Source organism: Canis aureus, chromosome 28 (assembly GCF_053574225.1).
Source record: "Canis aureus isolate CA01 chromosome 28, VMU_Caureus_v.1.0, whole genome shotgun sequence".
Lineage (NCBI taxonomy): Eukaryota > Metazoa > Chordata > Mammalia > Carnivora > Canidae > Canis > Canis aureus.
In genome coordinates this window covers 6404874-6423151 of record NC_135638.1, presented here as the reverse complement: position 1 = coordinate 6423151, position 18278 = coordinate 6404874, and the positions used below count along the sequence as shown (strand labels likewise).

Sequence of the window (18278 nt, the reverse complement as noted above, 5' to 3'; positions counted from 1 at the left end):
GACCTCTATACAACACTGCTCTAAACGTCCCAGTAGGTACAAAACAGAAAGGCAGAGGGAAAAAGAAACATAAGAGGTACAAGGATTAAAAAACAGGATAGAAACATTATTTATAATGATTTTCATTTAAAAAAAAGGACTATAGATACATTAAAAATAAAAGGGGAAGCAAACACGATGGTAGGATGTAAGATTAATATCTAAATGTCTTCTAAATTTAGATACACCAACAATAAACTAGAAAATGTAATTAAAGAGAGAATATTATCTATTTATACTCTACCTACCAGCATACAATATCTACCACAGAATATGTAGTACCTAGGAATAAATCTAATAAAAGGAACTCAAGATCTTTAGAGGGAAATTATAAAAATTGTTAATTTTCCCTAAACTGATTTGTGAATTCAATGGAAGTCCTAATAAAAATCCCAATAGGGTTTTTGAAAAGATGATTCTAAAATGTATATGCAAAAATAAAGAGTAAAAAACAGACAGGTTGCTTCTAAAGAAGAGCAAAGACATTTGCCATACCAGATATGAGGACTTCATTGAAGTCACAATAATTAAGACAATTTGGTAAATGTGGTATTGGTATAAAGACATATTGACCAATGGAATACAGTATAGCCAAAAACAGTCCTATGTACATATGGAACTTTGGTATAAAATAGAATCCATTCCAAAAAGATTAAAAGCAAATTTCAAACACAAAATATCAAAACACTAGCAACAAATTAGTAAAAAATATAGGTGAACATCTTTTTAATCTATGAATAGAAAAAGACTTCTTAAAATATAAAAAGTACTAAGAAAGTTTTTAGTATATTAAAATTAAATGAGGGCAGCCCCAGTGGCCCAACGGTTTAGTGCCGCCTTCGGCCCGGGGCCTGATCCTAGAGACCCAGGATCAAGTCCCACGTCGGGTTCCCTGCATGGAGCCTGCTCCTTCCTCTGCCTGTGTCTCTGCCTCTCTCTCTCTCTCTCTCTGTCATGAATAAATAAATAAAATATTTAAAAAATAATAATAAAATTAAATGATTTCATGTATCATACAGTAAAACATTACAAAGTGGTAAAAGATTCTGCAATACATACAAGTGAAAAAAGAATTAATAGAGAGAAATATAAAGAACTTCTAGTAGAAAATATACAACTACCATATGAACCAGGAATTGTTACACTCTTGGGCATGTATCCCAAGGAAATGAAAACTTACATTCACAAAGAAACTTGTACATGCATGTTTAGAGGTGTTATTCATAATAAAAATTGAAAAAATGCAGATTTCCTTCAATGGAAGAATTACTCAACAAATTGTAGTGAACACATATATACACATACTACTACTCAACAATAAAAAAGGATAAACAACTGATACACACAACTTAGATGGATCTCCAAGGAATTATACTGAATGAGAAAACCAGTCCTAAGGTGTATATGCTATCGTTTCATTTATACATTATTTTAAAAGATAAAATTTTAAAAATGGAGAATAGATTAGTGGCTTGCCAGGATTCGGGGACAGGAAGTTGGAGGTGGGGAGGGAGGAAGGGAAGTAGGTGTGGTTTTAAAAGAACAACAGGAAGGATCCTTGTGGTGAAGGAATTGTCTGTATCTTGACTAAGGTGATAAATTTATGAACCAACCCATGTGATAAAATGGTCAAAACTAACACACACACTCACACAAAAACTGGGAAATTCATATTAAAAAAATACAATTATAGTGATAGAAAACTGGGTAAAAGACATGAGCAGATATTTCAGAACAAGAAAAACAGACGTTCAGGAAGTATCAGAAGAAATGTTAAGCATCACCGGTAATGAGAAAAATAGAAATGAAAATCACAGGATAGGATTGTATATCCATTCAATTAACAAAAATGGTAAAGTCTAACCATACCAAGTGTGGAAAACAGTGTGCATCTATTTAATCTCTTACATACTGTGGGGGGAGGACTATAAGGTGGAACAGTTTGATACTAACTCCAGAGGTTGAATATTCATATAACCTATGACCCAGCAGTTCTAACCCTAAGAAGAATATTGAGTACAACCAGGAAATGCACAAAAATGATCTCAGTAACAATGTTTACGATAATAAAAACCAGAAAGAAGATTTTTTTCAATGTGGAATCAACAAACTGTGGTATATTCACACAATGAAATATATTTTACCATCAAAACGCATTAATTACAGTAACATGTAACAAAATGAATGAATTCTTATCAGTAATGTATCATTATGTGGGAAAAATCCCCAAAGATTACATAGTAGTATGAAGACCAGGTTATAAAGTTAAAACAATTAGAACATATGCACACATATTTTAGAAATAAAGAAACAATAAAACTATATGTAAAAGTAAGTAAGTAAATGATAAGCAAAGGATTCCGGATGAATGTTATTCTATGTAGGAGGAGCCTGGGCTAGGGGTAACACAGAGGTAGGTATTTTTAAGTATCCAGCCTGCATTTTAGGAGTAGCTTCTCACACATTTATTATATAACTTAAAATAACTACTTCACTAGTGAACAAAATTAGTGTGTATTGTTATGGTTCAATGATGACAGTGTATCATGAACCAAGGAATATCATTCATCCTATTTTGTGCAAAACTGTGAAACAGATGAAGAGAGGGAAGGCAAAGAAGGAGGAAAATAAAGAGAAAATAAATTAACAGGAAGAATTCCCACACTTGAGCTAAGATGTTGGGAAAATATCTTAGCAACATCGTCCTCTTACACTTTTGAATTTTCTTCAGAAGACATTTAATTGTAACCCCTGATATCCTATACCCATACTTCTTAGATAATGCTAAAGGTGTGTTGTCCAAAATTCAGTCAGCAGCTAGCTGGCTTTAGTGGCCAATTGCTTGACCTACCTGCACCTCCAATGACTATCAGTGGCTTGGACGAAGTAGATACGTGTTATCTTAAGTGATAGTCTTTCTCAAAGACTGCCCTCCCCCAAAAAACAAGTTGTAATGGGGCCAAAGACTACAGAACCAAATGATATCTCACGATGAAGCCACCAGCCTCTGATCAACTTTGCACTCTGGCTACTTTCTTACCTCGTGATCATGGTATATGCTGAAGGGCAGTGAGATGTAAGGGTGAAAAGCAGAGACTGTGTAACCAGATTGCCTGGGGTCACATTCTGGCTCTCTTGCTCACTCCCTGTGTTCTATCCCTTTTGTCCTATCTGCACCGTGGTTACCATAACAGTAAATAATACACAGAGCTGTGTGAGGACGAATGTCTTTATATACATGAAACTCCTGGAACAGGATCTGCTCACGATGATATCGTGATACAGTACGACGTAAGTGGAGCTTTCACTGCTCTTATTTTGCTTGGTTCTTTCAAAGACCGGTCACAGGTAAAATGTTGTCTAAAAGAGGCCTTCTTTTCTTTATTCTATTAAGAATAAACTTCTTCCCTTTTCCCTGTTATTCTGCTTCCCTTTTGCATATTTGTAATTATCTGTTTACTCATCTTTATCTGCCTCTCCCTCTAGACAGTAAGCTCCAGTGGTGGCAGGGACCATAGCTGCCATAACTATTATATTCCGGTGCCTAACAGGTAAGAGAACCATAATAAATTCTGGATATAAGTAAGATATTACTTTGTTACACAGATATTTTCTCTTTGTAGTAGTTAATACATCCCCATTAAGGAAAATATCTATGGGACAGAAGACTAAAATTTTATTTTTTGTTTTAGCAAATATATAAAATAAAACAAGAGCAATCTTCATGTTCAGTAAGACTATTGGGAGAGGAAAAATGAATATTGTAGGGAAACAGCTATGGACTTTTTTTTAATAAATTTATTTTTTATGGGTGTTCAATTTGCCAACATATAGAATAACACCCAGTGCTCATCCCATCAAGTGCCCACCTCAGTGCCCATCACCCAGTCACCCCCACCCCCTGCCCACCTCCCCTTCCAGCACCCCTAGTTCGTTTCCCAGAGTTAGGAATCTTTCATGTTCTGTCTCCCTTTCTGATACTTCCCACTCATTTTTTTTCCTTTCTGGACTTTTGAGACATAAATACTCTACTTATTTATGATAGGTGAACAGAAATTTGGCCAGCAGACTGCAAACCTAACATTTTATAATACTTGTTAGCCTCAAAAAATGTTAAGATTAGGGATGTCTGGGTGGCTCAGAGTCTCCCTTTGGCTCAGGACGTGATCTCAGGGTCCTGGGATCAAGTCCTGCATCAGGCTCCCAGCAGGAAGCCTGCTTCTCCTTCTGCCTGTGTCTCTGCCTCTCTCTCTCTCTCTCTCATGAATAAATAAAACTTTAAAAAACAAAAAAATTAAGATTATTAACACCAATGAAGACTTTAGGACAAAAACCCTTTGTTTAGCTCTTTCACATTGTCTCCTCACTACAAATCCTATTCTTGGATATATGACATTTTTTCTTGCTTTTGAATGACAGCCTATGTGACAGGGCTGAAAAATGTTATATGCATTCCTAATGGTAATAATCACCAAGGAACAAATATATTCCAGCTGTAGGCAGTTTCAGGAAAAAATCTTACATTTGAACTTTGTCACAGATAAGGATGCTGTACTTCTAGCACACTAACGCACAATAAATTTCCAAGTACCATACATAACAAAATGTTTGTAACTCTTGTATATCTTTTTATATCAAATTCAGTAAAATACAAAAGTTACATATAAAATTGCCTTTTTTAAAATAATTAAGATAATTCTGTACCTTTGCAGCTTATCCATAATTGAGTGAATCCATTTTTTCTGAGAGTCAGGAATTAGAGTTTGTGAATTTGTTATTCCTACATCAACAACACAAATTCCAGGAGCTGAAAAGAAACTATATTCTTCTTTATTTTCTTCTGTTATCAACCTAGCATCTCCTCCTCCAAAAATAACTGCTGAACTTAACTTCTTATACTAAAAAACAAACAAAAAACAGAAAAAATATAATGAAATAGGCACAATTCATTCCTTCAGTTCATTCTTTTAAATTTAATTCCAGTATAGTTAACGGTGTTATATTAGTTTCAGGTGTACAATATGATAATTCAATACTTCCATAGATCACCCAGTGCCCATCACAAATACACTCCTTAGTCCCCATCACCTACTTCCCCCATACCCTGCAAACTCCCCCTCTGGTAACCATCAGTTTGTTCTCTACAGTTAAGAATCTGTTCCATGGTTTGTCTCTCTTTTTCTTCTATTTGCTCATTTGTTTTGTTTCTTAGATTCCACATATGAGTGAAATAATATGGTATTTGTCTTTCTCTGACTCACTTATTTCACTTAGCATTATATTCTAGTTCCATCCACATCACTATAAATGGCAAGATTTCATTCTTTTTTATGGCTGAATAGTATTCCATAACATATATGTGTGTGTATCACATCTTCTTTATCCATTCGCTTGTATTAGGGAAGTAAAATAAAAGTAGAGTTGAAACAGAACTTGTTCTACTTTTTAGAAGACAATCTGAGCTTCCACTCAGAGAATCCCCAGTTCACCAGGTATCTTGGCAGCCCTGGGATTGTTACATTGTTTGCCCTTCCTTATCATAATGAACGAGGCTCTAACTGTGGGCTTGCTTGCACTGTCCACCTACAACATAAGCTCCTTGAATCCCCATTTTGGTACACTGAAGACATTCAACAGCTACTAAATGACCAAGTAAAGACTTAAATCAGTTTTCTGTCCCCACCCCCTCAACCCACATATTTATAGAAACTTAATTGGCCAATTAACATATGTCAAAAAAATCTCATATACGTGAATACTGGACAAGTCTTAGTGCCTAGACAGTTTTTCACTTCTCACTTCTATACAAAATCTCAAAAAATATGCATTAACAGTTGATAACAGTATTAATTTATCCTTGTTTATGTCTTCATTAGGAAAATTCTTCTCATAACATTACCTGTTTGGCATTTAGAAATACAAACATTTTCCCTCTGAAGATTTGCTTTCTTTCCTGTCGTCCTGACAGATCAATGTTTTTATTTCCAATAGCTGGTTCATCAATAGGTGGGTAATAACTGTTAAAAAAGAAATTAAAAGTATATTCTAATTATATATTGTTTTGTATGCATACTGTTAAATTTATAAATAGAATAGCTATCTAGACACCGGAAGCTTTAATTTCTGTAACATCATTGAATTATTATTTTTTTAAAAGAAAGCATTTTTTTTCAGAGACAAAATGGTGGCAGGTGCCATATAAAAAAGCATAGCTGTTCCTTATTTTCTGAAAAAATATAATCCAAGAGCAGACAATCCTAAAATATGATTTAATATACATGAATCAAACAAGTTATGTGAATTTTAAAAGGCTGAGACAGAGTCCATAAAGATCAATTTCTATTGGCATCTTACACTTCCTGGGAATCAAGGAGTGTTATGTTCACATCCAATTCTGCAAACTACTATTAAGTGTTTTATTAAAAACCCCTTTGGGAAAAAACATTCCTTTGGAGAAGCCCAGGAAAATTTTTTTTTAAGATTGACTGATTGATCGATTTATTCATGAGACACAGAGAGAGAGGCAGAGACACAGGCAGAGGGAGAAGCAGGTTCCATGCAGGGAGCCCGACGTGGGACTCGATCCGGGGACTGCGGAATCACGCCTTGGGCTGAAATCAGATGCTCAGCTGCTGAGCCATCCAGGCATCCCAAGCTCAGGCAATTTTAAAACTTAAAATATTTTGTCAGTTTAAATAAAATTTCCAAAGTGAGATTAAAAAACACAATCTTGGGGATCCCTGGGTGGCTCAGCGGTTTAGCGCCTGCCTTCAGCCCGGGCGTGATCCTGGAGACCCGGGATCGAGTCCCACGTCGGACTCCCTGTGTGGAGCCTGCTTCTCCCTCTGCCTGTGTCTCTGCCTCTCTCGCTCTCTCTCTCTCATGAATAAATAAATAAAAATCTTTAAAACACACACATACACAATCTTCTGGGGGCACCTATGTGGCTCAGTTTGTTAAGCATGTGACTCTTGATTTCAGCTCAGGTCAGGATCTCGGGGTTGTGGGACATCAGGCTCCATCCTGGGTGTGGAGCCTGCTTGGGATTCTTTCTCTCTCTCATAAAAATGAGGGAAAAAAAGAAAATAGAGACACTATATCAACAAATAATTCTCAAGCCTTATATCAGTCCAGTTTCAACTTTCTATATAATTAAATATTTTGCTACAACAATTTATAACTGATCAGTCTGTCAGCTTAACTCTCTACCTTCAAGTAAAAATTACTAATTACTAAATATGCTCATGGATAAGAAGACTCAATATTGTCAAGGTGTCAGTTCTTCCCAACTTGATCTATAGATTAAATGTAATTCCAATAAAACTCCCAGCAAGTTATTTTGTGGAAAATGACAGATTCTAATGTTTATATGGGGAGGCAAAAGATCCAGAACAGCCAACACAATATTAAGGAAGAACAAAGTTGGAGTACTAGTACTACCCAAGATTTATTATAAAGCTACAGTAATCAAGAGAATCTGGTATTATGAAAAAACACACAAAAGAGAATAAAGAGCCCAGAAATAGACTAACATAAACACAGTCAAGTGATCTTTAACAAAGGAACAAAGGCAGTACAATGGAGCTTAGATAGTCTTTTCACCAAATGATGATGCTACTGGATATTGGGCGTTCACAGGCAAAAATAGAATCTGGATGCAGAGCTTACAGCCTTCACAAAAATTAACTCAAAATGGTCACAGACCTAAAGTAAAGTGCTAAACTATAAAACTGCTAGAAAATAACAGACAAAAATCTAGATGACCTTCGCTATGGCAGTGACTTTTCAGATACAGCAACAGGCATGATCTATGAATGAAGTAAATGATATGCTAAATAAACTTCATTAAAATTTAAAACTTCTAAAAAAAAAAAAGATTAAGACTTCTGCTCTGTGAAGGACAATGTCAAGAAAATGAGATGATGTACCAGAGACTGGGGGAAAATATTTGCAAAACACACATCTGATAAAGGACTGTTACCCAAAATACACAAAGAACTCTCCAAAAGTAAGAAAACAAACAACCTGATTAAAGAATGGGCCAAAATCCTGAAGCAGCTTCTTGCTAGACACATCTCCAGAAGCAAGGGAAACAAAAGCAAAAATGAACTATTAGGACTTCATCAGGAAAAAAAGCTTTTGCACATCAAAGGAAACAACAAAACTAAAAGCAACCCATGGAATAGGAGAAGATATTTGCAATTATCAGATAAATGGCTAATATCCAAAATCAATAAAGAACTTATCAAACTCAATACCCCAAAACTAAAAAATCCAGTCAAGAAATGAGCAGAGGACATGAACAGACATTTCTGCAAGAAAACATACAAATGCCTAACAGACACATCACTCCTCTTCAGGGAAACACAAATCAAAACCACAATGATATTACCTCACACTGATCAGAATGGCAAAAATTAACAAGTCAGGAAACAACGGATTTTGGCAAGGATACAGAGAATGGGAAACTCTCTTACACTGTTAGTGGGAATACAAATTGGTATGGCCAGTCTGGAAAAAGTACAGAATTTCTCAAAAAGTTAAAAACAGAACTGCCCTACAACCCACAATTACACTACTAGGTATTTATCCAAGGGATACAAAAATAGTAATTTGAAGGGACACATGAACCCCCCAATATTTACAGCAGCAATGTCCCTAATAGCTAAAATATGAAAAGAGCTCAGATGTCCACTGAAAGATGAATGGATAAAGATGTGATACACACACACACACACACACACTGGAATATTACTCAACCACCCCAAAAAATGAAGTCTTGCCATTTGTAATAATGTGGATGGAACTAGAGAGTATTATGCTAAGTGAAATGAATCAGTCAGAGAAAAACTACCATATAATCTCATTCACATGTGGAATTTAAGAAACAAAATAGATGAACTTAGGGGAAGAAAAGGAAAAATAAGATAAAAACAGAGAAAGAAGCAAATCATAAAAGACTCAAGTATACGAAACAGGGCTGCTGGAGGGGAGGCGGGTGGGGGGATGGGGTGATTGAGTGATGGGCATTAAGGACACTTGATGGAATGAGCACTGGGCGTTATATGCAGCTGATGCATCACTAACTTCAACCCCCAAAAGTAGTAATACACCATATGTTACCTAAATTGAATTTAAATACAGAATTTTTTTTAAAGGGGCCAAAATCTTAACAGCTATCTCACCAAAGACATGTACAGATAGCAAATAAGCAGAAGATGTTCGATATCACGTTATCAGAAAAATGTAAATTAGAACACTTAGACACTGTTACACATATATAAGAATGGCCAAAATCCACAACACAAACACCACCAAAGCTTGTGAGAATGTGAAGTGATAAGAACTTTTCATTCATTGCTGGTGAGAATGTGAAACGATAAAGCCACTTTGGAAGACAGTTTGGCACTTTCTCACAAAACTAAACACACTCTTACTGTATGATGCACTCCCTGGTATTTATCCAAAAGAGCTGAAAAAGTTATGTCCATACTAAAACCTGCACATGGATGTGAATAGCAGCTTTATTCTTAATTGTCACAAGGTGGAAGCAATGGAAATGTCCTTTGGTAAGCGAATGGATAAACCGTAGTACATTCAAACAATGGAATATTATTCAGTGCTAAAAAGAAACGAGCTACCAAGTCATGAAAAATGTTGAGAATTTTAAATGCAAGTTACTAAGTGAAAAAAGCCATTCTGAAAAGGCTACCTACTATTTAATTCAACTGTATGAAATTCTGGAAAAGGCAAAACTATGGAAATAGTGAAAGTTCAGTTGTGGCTGGGAGTTGGGGGGAGTGGGAACAATAAATAGGGTACAGAGGGTTTTCAGGGCAGTGAAAATACTTGGTATGATACTATGATGGATATATGTATTATGTTTTTATCCAAAGCCATGGAATGTACAACACCAGGAGTAAACCCTAATGTATACTATGGACTTTGGGTGATTATGAGGTCAGTGTAGGCTCATGACACTTTGATGGGGGAAACCCCTAATTGGGGGGGGGGGACTGCATGTGTGCAAACAGGAGGTAAATGGGAAGCTTCTATAACTTCCTCTCGATTTTGGTATGAACCTAAAATTGCTCTAAAAACTTTAATTTAAAAAATTACTAATATATCACAGTGATGATGAGAAGACAATGTACGACGGGGAATTCACAACCTAGACTATTAGTCACTAAACAATCAAGAGTTCACCATCTACAGAGAACAACACCCAATATGGTAAAAATATTTTGGTCATGAGGATCACCATCCCACATTTTAGAACTAACTTCCTTACATTTTTTTTCCCCTCATATTTCTCCTTGGCAGCATACATATTTCACAAAGTTAGCCGAGTTGTGATTAAACAATTACATTTTTAAAAAGTTTTGATAACCGATTAAACCACAAATGCACGTGTTTTAACGTTCTACAGTGGATATTGTACATCTATTCTAAGACAGTGATTCCTAGAACTTGTAATCTCAAGTAAATGAGTTATCTGCAGGAAACAGCTGACTTAGCCAATAGGGTGAAATGCAGCCCACTGTGTTATCTGATTTTCTAAATAACTGACTTTACAATTCTGCTTATTTTATTTTTAAAGACACAGAGGATAGTAGAAACTATTTTAACCATTAAAGTTAAATCTATAATAAAAGTTCATGCTAGAAAATTAGTAAATATTATATCTAATTCATACATAGGATAAATTTCTAGTTATCTCTTTGAATGCCTTTTATTCTCTCCCTTTTGACAAGAATTCTCCAATATTTCACACTTCTATCAGTGTGAAATGCAAGCATCACTTCACTCACAAATGGCTAGTTTATGAATTGGTGTACATAGTACTGTAACACTGGATGATGCAACCAGTTCTAAGCAAAAAAACGATGTGTGTTTAACACATACATATGGCTGAGTAGATGGGAGTCTTACTGCCTTCCAATGACAATGGAACGTGATCTTTAAATTATCTACACCACTTAAAAAGAGTCATTTTTAATTTTGTCACAAATAATAGTTTACTGTGCCCAGAGAACAGTCAACTCTAGTTTAGTTCAATGAAGACTGAACATTTGTTAAACCTTGAACCAGGTTCCTACAGATAGGAGGATAATACACCGTTAGTTTTCCTTGATGGCACTACCAGAGTTCTAACTTTAATGTGTGTAATTTTTAGTATTTGGCTTTTCTACCAAGTGCCATGAGGACAGAAACTGTAATGCTTTTTGGCTCATCACTGTATCCTCAGGTCTATCTTGCCCAATTCATGGTAGGCACTCACAAATATTTGATTGTACAAAATAGAAATTAAAAATTCATCTATTAAAAGTAGATGAAAGTATAAACATCTCTTTATTCCCCCCATATGCAGATTTGAGCATTAAAATTCTGGGACTAAAAAAATATATTTTGGTTTTCTTTTAAAAACAGTGGTAAATTTGACAGTTAAGTAAATTTTACAGTTAAGACTAGTAAGACTGATCTTGCAAAAAAAAAAAAAATACATCACTGTACTGTGAAGAACCTAACCAAATGTTGGAGTCAGATATGATTTGTGAGATCACACACATGATATATGAAATCATTGATTATACAGTGATAAGTAGCATGCTATGTTCTGAACTTTATATACTTAGATAAGCCTTTTTTCCTTAATAGTATAAGGAGGAGAACAAGAAAAGAAATAATAAATGTGAGGAAAACATCACTAAAAATCAGTATTTCTGAAGCAATATGTTCTACAAGTTTTAAAGCATCTCTGAGGCTCCAGTTATTTAATAGCTAGTTAAAAATTTGGAAAAGAGTCAATTAACTTGGCAGAGACCAAGGTCAGAGGTACAATGCCTAAATACTAGGCTACCACAAATATAATTTCTAATTTCTATAATGAAAAAATTGAAACATTTTGGCATGCTTCTACAGAAACTTTGAGCTGCAAATAATGTTTTATTATATAGCAACTAGTACATATAATTCACAAATTCTCTAAAATTTTAATCTAGAATTAGTTGACTTTACTTATGTACGTTTTATGACTTTATTTTTTTAAAGATTTTATTTATTTATTCATGAGAGACACACAGAGAGAGAGAGAGAGAGAGAGAAGCAGAGACACAGGCAGAGGGAGAAGCAGGCTCCATCCAGGGAGCCTGATGTGGGACTTGATCCCGGGACCCCAGGATCACGCCCTGGGCCGAAGGCAGGTTCTAAACTGCTGAGCCATCCAGGGATCCCCTATGACTTTATTTAAATTCTTTATATCATCTTCAATAAATTTCATCAAACTCAAAGCACATCATCTTAATTTCTGTCCCCAGATTTTCCAAATACAGAATTCTTCTCAACTTATGTATAATTCTGGCAATGGAAACTGTATTTCAAGCCACAATATTCATTTGTCCAACATCTGGACAGCTATTTATTCCATCACTCCTACAGGCATATGTTCACGATTCATGTAAGAACTTATTATAGCATTTCCTTTCGTTGATCTCTAAAAGGCCCAAATTACATTGACATCCACAACTTGTATACGTAAGGTTATCTCCAAGAAAAGAACTGCTATATGTTACATTTCTTTGCCTTGAATTTTGATTGATTATATACAGTCAACTCCAAAAACTAAGATTGTTTCAGGCTAATGTTTCTCTTGGGTCTGATATCTGATTTTAAGCCAATAAGTTAGCCTATTCCTGTTTCTTGGATGTGGGCAGAAGACACAAGACTCCTGCATCAGAGACAAAGTGAGTGGCAAGCCTCAGCATATTTGTAGTCGATCTCCTCCTGGACCAAGTTCTGTGGGGATGATATAGAAAGTACATACAGCAGGCTGTGTTACAGGAGAGAGGAACAATGAACTTGAGAATCGAGGAGTTTCTCAGCAAGCTATAAGCAGGTCTATTCTTTGTCCCAAAAAGGACACTAACTCTTCCCTCAAGGCTTCTCACTACAAACCACGAGAAATGGCCTAGGTATACAGGGTAGTAAGGGCCTAGCATTCTTGGCACATTTGACACGTTGTATATGAACGCAAAGACTAACTTTCTCCCAACAGTGTTTTCCCAGCAATGATGCTTGTTATTTGAAATTCAGTAGTTGAAACAGCACTCCATAAAATAAGACTACAAAAATTCAAATAAAAGGTTAACTCCTTTTCTTTTTTAAGGGATCATTTCTTTACATCCAGAAAATCTACAGTATTTTAATGAACTTCCTTTAATAAAGTATAAGTTACCAAAATAAATACTTTGAAATGGAGTCTTCTAAAAATGACTTCATCTACATTGGTATTCTGATGACAGGATAGGCAAATGAGATCTCACAAATCATGCTAAACTCTGTCTTAACCTGTTCTTTGGTAACAGTGCAAAGATGAAGACACAATTGCACTAAATAGAATTATACTTTTTTAGATTAAAAACATCCTTTTTATTTTAAATACACTAATAATGCTTTTTCAGAACTAAGAGAAGAGGTAGTTACATTTTGTTAAGGAGCCACCACAATTTGTTTCATAAACCTTTCATAACCCATGCTACTCATTTAAATTTAATCCTTTTTCTATTTGATAGTTGAAGTTATATAGTTATATAGTCAAATAAGACAACAAGGATATCAAAATGGATTCCAATAAGCATATGAATCTATCAAGGCAAAAATATACTTACTTTAAAAAAATATTAAAATATAATTATCAGTTGACATGATCAAACATGGGCTAGTGTAAATGCTTTTCATGGCTAAGACTGAATTAGAAGTTACTAAACAATCTTACAGTAGAGATGTTTTATTGTAGTCATCTAAGTTAATATAGTCATAAATTGAAGCCAGAAAAACTTATGCTAAACCTAAAGTCAAAAATAGACCCAGGTTAAAGACACCTGAGAATCTGAACAATAAGTAGACATCAATGACTAATTCTAAAAACTTCAAGACCATAACACATACATCACGAGTGGTAAAACCTATCAGACACTTCCACTCCCAAGTAATATAGGATTAATAATCACTTCTTATTTGTATCAAGGATCATTACTTATTGGTGTTTATTGGGAAAACCATGAATAGGCTTCATAAGAAGAAAACCTCCCAAATGAAAGAAAAAAAAATAAACCTCCCCAAGAAGAAAAATTTCAGTTACTTTTAAAAGCAGACACAAATTATTAGGCATAAAGAGTACCCACCCACCCCTCAAAAAAAAAAAAAAAAAAAACCAGCATTGGGCAACATAGTTTATGACAACTAATGGCATTTTACAACTATTAATAAGATTCTTAACTTGCATGACACTTTAGATTTTTAAACACTCAGATATTCAAAGGTGTCCTATCGAGGTTTTTTTTTTTTGTTTTTTTTTTTAAGATTTTATTTATTCATTCATGAGAGACACAGAGACAGAGAGGCAGACACAGGCAGAGGGAGAAGCAGGCTCCCTGGAGGGAGCCCGATACAGGACTCGATCCTGGGATCAGGACCATACCCTGAGCCAAAGGCAGATGCCCAACCGCTGAGCCACCCAGGCGTCCCTGTCCTATAGAGATTAAGAAGAGCTTATAAACACACAGTCTACCTATTATGCCATATAGACTGTAACTTATTGGTATATTTTAAACAAGCATGTTCTTGTGCTAAGTTGACTAAGTTCGAAAATAAAAATCCAAACATCTTCCTCCTCAACCATAAATTATATTATTTCAAAGGATCACAAATACTATACAGCAGCTAAGATCCCTTAGTCTGGTCATTCACAAATTTAGCAGAGCATCTAAAATCATCATCATCCCAAAAAAAATAAATAAAAAAAAATAAAAAAATAAAATAAAATAAAATAAAATAAAATAAAATAAAATAAAATAAAATAAAATAAAATCATCATCACCACCACCACCACCATCATCATCATCATCATAAAGCTACTTGAATCTTACCTGGTATTATTGCAATTAGCAGCATTTCTTTTAACAAGCACCTAATACAGTGCCAAGCAAAATGCTCAGACCTTGTACACTCTATTACTTAAAATTACTAAAACTACTAAATACTTAAAACACAGGACAGGTGTTAGTCTCATTTTTCAAAAGCGGTAACTGATGCTCAAAAGAAATAAACTCCATTCCCAAGGCCACAGTGCTATTGATATTCTGGACCGAGACTATGTGACTCCAGAACAGGAAGGCTGCATCACACAATTCCAGAGGTCCTGATTGCATGATACTCACCATGGGACATGTGGCCTTTGGATGGTACCTCTGCGCCATGTGCAGTCCTTCGATTTTTTTTGTTTAAATATTGGCAGATATGGGGGCATCTGGGGGCTCAGTTTGTTAAACTGAACACCACATCCTGAAAAGGTCGTTAAAGAGGGAATCGACCTAAATAAAATCAGTGCTATCACACATTCTGTATGTCATATTGTATTTAAAATACATGATATAGGAGCTTCCCAGTTGGTGAACACATGGAGGTGCAGGGAGAGGGGCCTGCCTGGAGAGAACATGAAGCTCCTTGCCTTTTCCCCATACCTTGCCTTGTGCATCCTTCATCTGGTGGTTGGTTAGTATCCTTTATTATATCTTAATAAATTGGTATGTTAAAAAAAATACAGGATATACCTTTCAATTTGTGGAGGCTGTTTATTGGCCTTAACTGCTTTAAGAAATTCAGTAAAATATTCTGGCTTTACAATTGGACGTCCACAAATGAGTGCACATATTGTCTGGAAAGAAGAAAAACATATGTGAATATAAACACTCATTGCTAGCTTTTCTTTAAAGAAAAGTTTTAAGTTAGAGACTATAAAGGGACATTTTTCCTTTCATCTCTCTAAATTTATAAAGGAGCCACAATCCATAAAATTGAAGTCAGTATTTGGTCACTGTTTAGTTTCAGTATACACAATGCTATATAATCACTTAATTTTAAGAAGCCACCAATTACAATATTAATTTAAAAACTGCTTTTAGGGAGGGCAGAATAAGGTAACATAAGCCCATTTTAAAGTGTATTCCAATTTAAGAGTTCTTAACATGTTAAAAAGAGAAAAACGTGAGCTGTAAGATCTTTGCTGCCTAAATGTCTTTTGAACAGATTGTAAGTATGGAATAAAGTATTTTTAAGAAAGTAAATAAAAGAATAACTGCTTGGGGTGGAGTAAAAGCTCAAAAGAAGTACAAAGAGACTATGGGGTGAGGGTGGAGAAACTTCAAGTAACAAGTGAACTAAGCTATAAACAGCAAATAAAATACACCACAAAATCTGAAAAAGATTAGAAAATACCACCACTGGAGATGAAAATAAAGATTCAGCATAATCTATGGAAATAACCCAACTGAAGAATCTCTAAGTATGCTTCTAATAACATGGAGTATTACTTAAATACGAGCAAACAACCTAAGGTGTCTCAAGACTGGAATCTGAATACACCAACCTCGAACGTGAGGGAAGTAACTGGCGTCTGGCAGGAAGCAGTGATGTGGAATTTAACAACGGACTGAGCAAGCTTCAATACCTGGGATCTTGGGTAATGGATTTAATTACTCCATGACTCAGTTTCCTCTTCAAAAAATAAAAATGGAACTGCATATTCCTTAGGTTTCTTTTTGGTTCTAACACTTAATGATTTAAAAAATATAAAGTAACCCGTACTTTTGGGAAATGAACCAAAAAAATAATAACTAGGCTTTCTTTTTTGGCACATGACTGATCAAATATACTGAAAAAGGATTGCTCTGCAATGTTGTCAGTATATATCCAGTGACTCTAATACCTGCGCCATTTGTCTCCCAGTCACTGGAATAGTGTATACTCTGGTGAATGGGTACTAGTTCCAGGTCTGTCACGACTCAGTAAAGTATCTCTTAAGACCATCTAACTGCCTTTGCTCTTATTTCATATTCACCCAACAAGCGCATAATTACTTAAATTTTACTTCTCAAGTACTTTAGTATCTTTAAGGGGATTGTGTTGGAGTCCACATATAAATATGTGGTTGCTATAAAGGTGCACCCCTAATATAAACTAATAAATAGACGTTTTGGTTTATTAGCAAAAATTAGTACTCAGGAGGCCAATCACTCTGCTGAATTTATAAATTTCATAACCTTGCAAAGAGAGAACCTGCTCCTTATCAGAGATAACCCCTCCGACGTACAAGTTTAACTTGAGGTTCAATGAAGCCTTTCTCTAGGATACCTGTTTAGCTATAATACACATATTCTTATTAGATATTAAAGGATTTCTGTATCATCTAATAAAGGAATCTAAATATTTGTTGCTTTTCACTATAGACATTAATTTAAAACAATCTCACCTATCTACAGTCAACCTGTTTAAAGGAGATGAATCACCTCCCAATGTCATTCTTCAATTAGCTTTGGATATAACCAAGTCTGATGAAGATGCAAAATCTGAAAACATACCAAAATATATCACTGTTTTAATGAAGAGTCAGCATCTTCTAATGGTAGATATCTACGTATCTCTGGATGGCAAAGACACATTAAACTGTAAGAACTTAAAGAGTCTTTGTGATCAGGGCATTATACCAAAAAGAGATGAAGTAAGAGAGGATGAGACCATGAGATGAACTGGTAGAAGACAACTTGATAGAAGGGACTAGAGATGCTAACTCTGGAGACTGGCGGTCAACCTCAGTCACTTCGCTTTTAGACTGAAGATACCAACTCCACATGTAGTAAACTTATTGGTGAAAATAGAACATAAATCATCTTTAAAATGCTAAATCAAAATCTGAGATATAATCTTACATGTTTTTGCTTGTCTCAAATAATAAACAGGTTATCTGAAAAGTCATTCTAGCCTAAATGGTATACATTTAATGTGACATATATAAACCCACATCTAACAGCTCTGATAGTTTTAAAATAAATGGCCTTAACAATGTGTAGAGCTGGTGAGTAAGCTTAGATTCACAAAACTTATTTTAACATAATAACAAGGCATTTAACCTACTTTAATGGTAACTTTGACTGATATCATGACAAGATGAGTACATTCTTCTGTCCAATTGCTTACAGTAAGTCCTCCAAGTTGCAAAATAGCTTGATTTAAAGCAGTTTTCCCAGAAACATCTAAACAAGAAGAGCATGCAACCAAAGGCTCATATTCTACTCTGTAAATGAGAACAAGTTACATAAAATTATACTATCACAGCTCCAGAGATGGCATCTTATAGTACTTTAAACTTCAAGTTCACATCACATGCTGCTATTTTAATTCTT

At 35.0% G+C, this 18278-nt stretch overlaps 1 protein-coding gene and 1 long non-coding RNA gene across 8 annotated transcripts in view; one reads left to right on the top strand and one right to left on the bottom strand.

Moving 5' to 3' along the window:
• NBN (nibrin) overlaps window positions 1–18278 on the bottom strand; it is a 62086-nt gene that overhangs the window by 38429 nt on the left and 5379 nt on the right. For all 5 annotated transcript variants that reach the window (XM_077876314.1, XM_077876315.1, XM_077876317.1 and 2 more), the window contains exons 4-7: window positions 18010–18169; window positions 15651–15754; window positions 5939–6056; window positions 4744–4937 (exon numbers count right to left, since the gene is read on the bottom strand). In XM_077876314.1, the coding sequence (XP_077732440.1) occupies window positions 4744–4937; window positions 5939–6056; window positions 15651–15754; window positions 18010–18169 (576 nt within the window). The remainder of the gene's footprint in view (window positions 1–4743; window positions 4938–5938; window positions 6057–15650; window positions 15755–18009; window positions 18170–18278) is intronic.
• LOC144300356 (uncharacterized) overlaps window positions 3197–18278 on the top strand; it is a 30402-nt gene continuing 15320 nt past the window's right edge. Inside the window, exons 1-3 of one of the 3 annotated variants that reach the window (XR_013366926.1) lie at window positions 3209–3330; window positions 3530–3590; window positions 17325–17865. This is a non-coding gene — a long non-coding RNA (uncharacterized LOC144300356). Of the gene's footprint in view, window positions 3331–3525; window positions 3591–17324; window positions 17866–18278 lie in introns of those variants that run through there. The other 2 variants (XR_013366927.1, XR_013366925.1) reach the window with 2 other exon arrangements.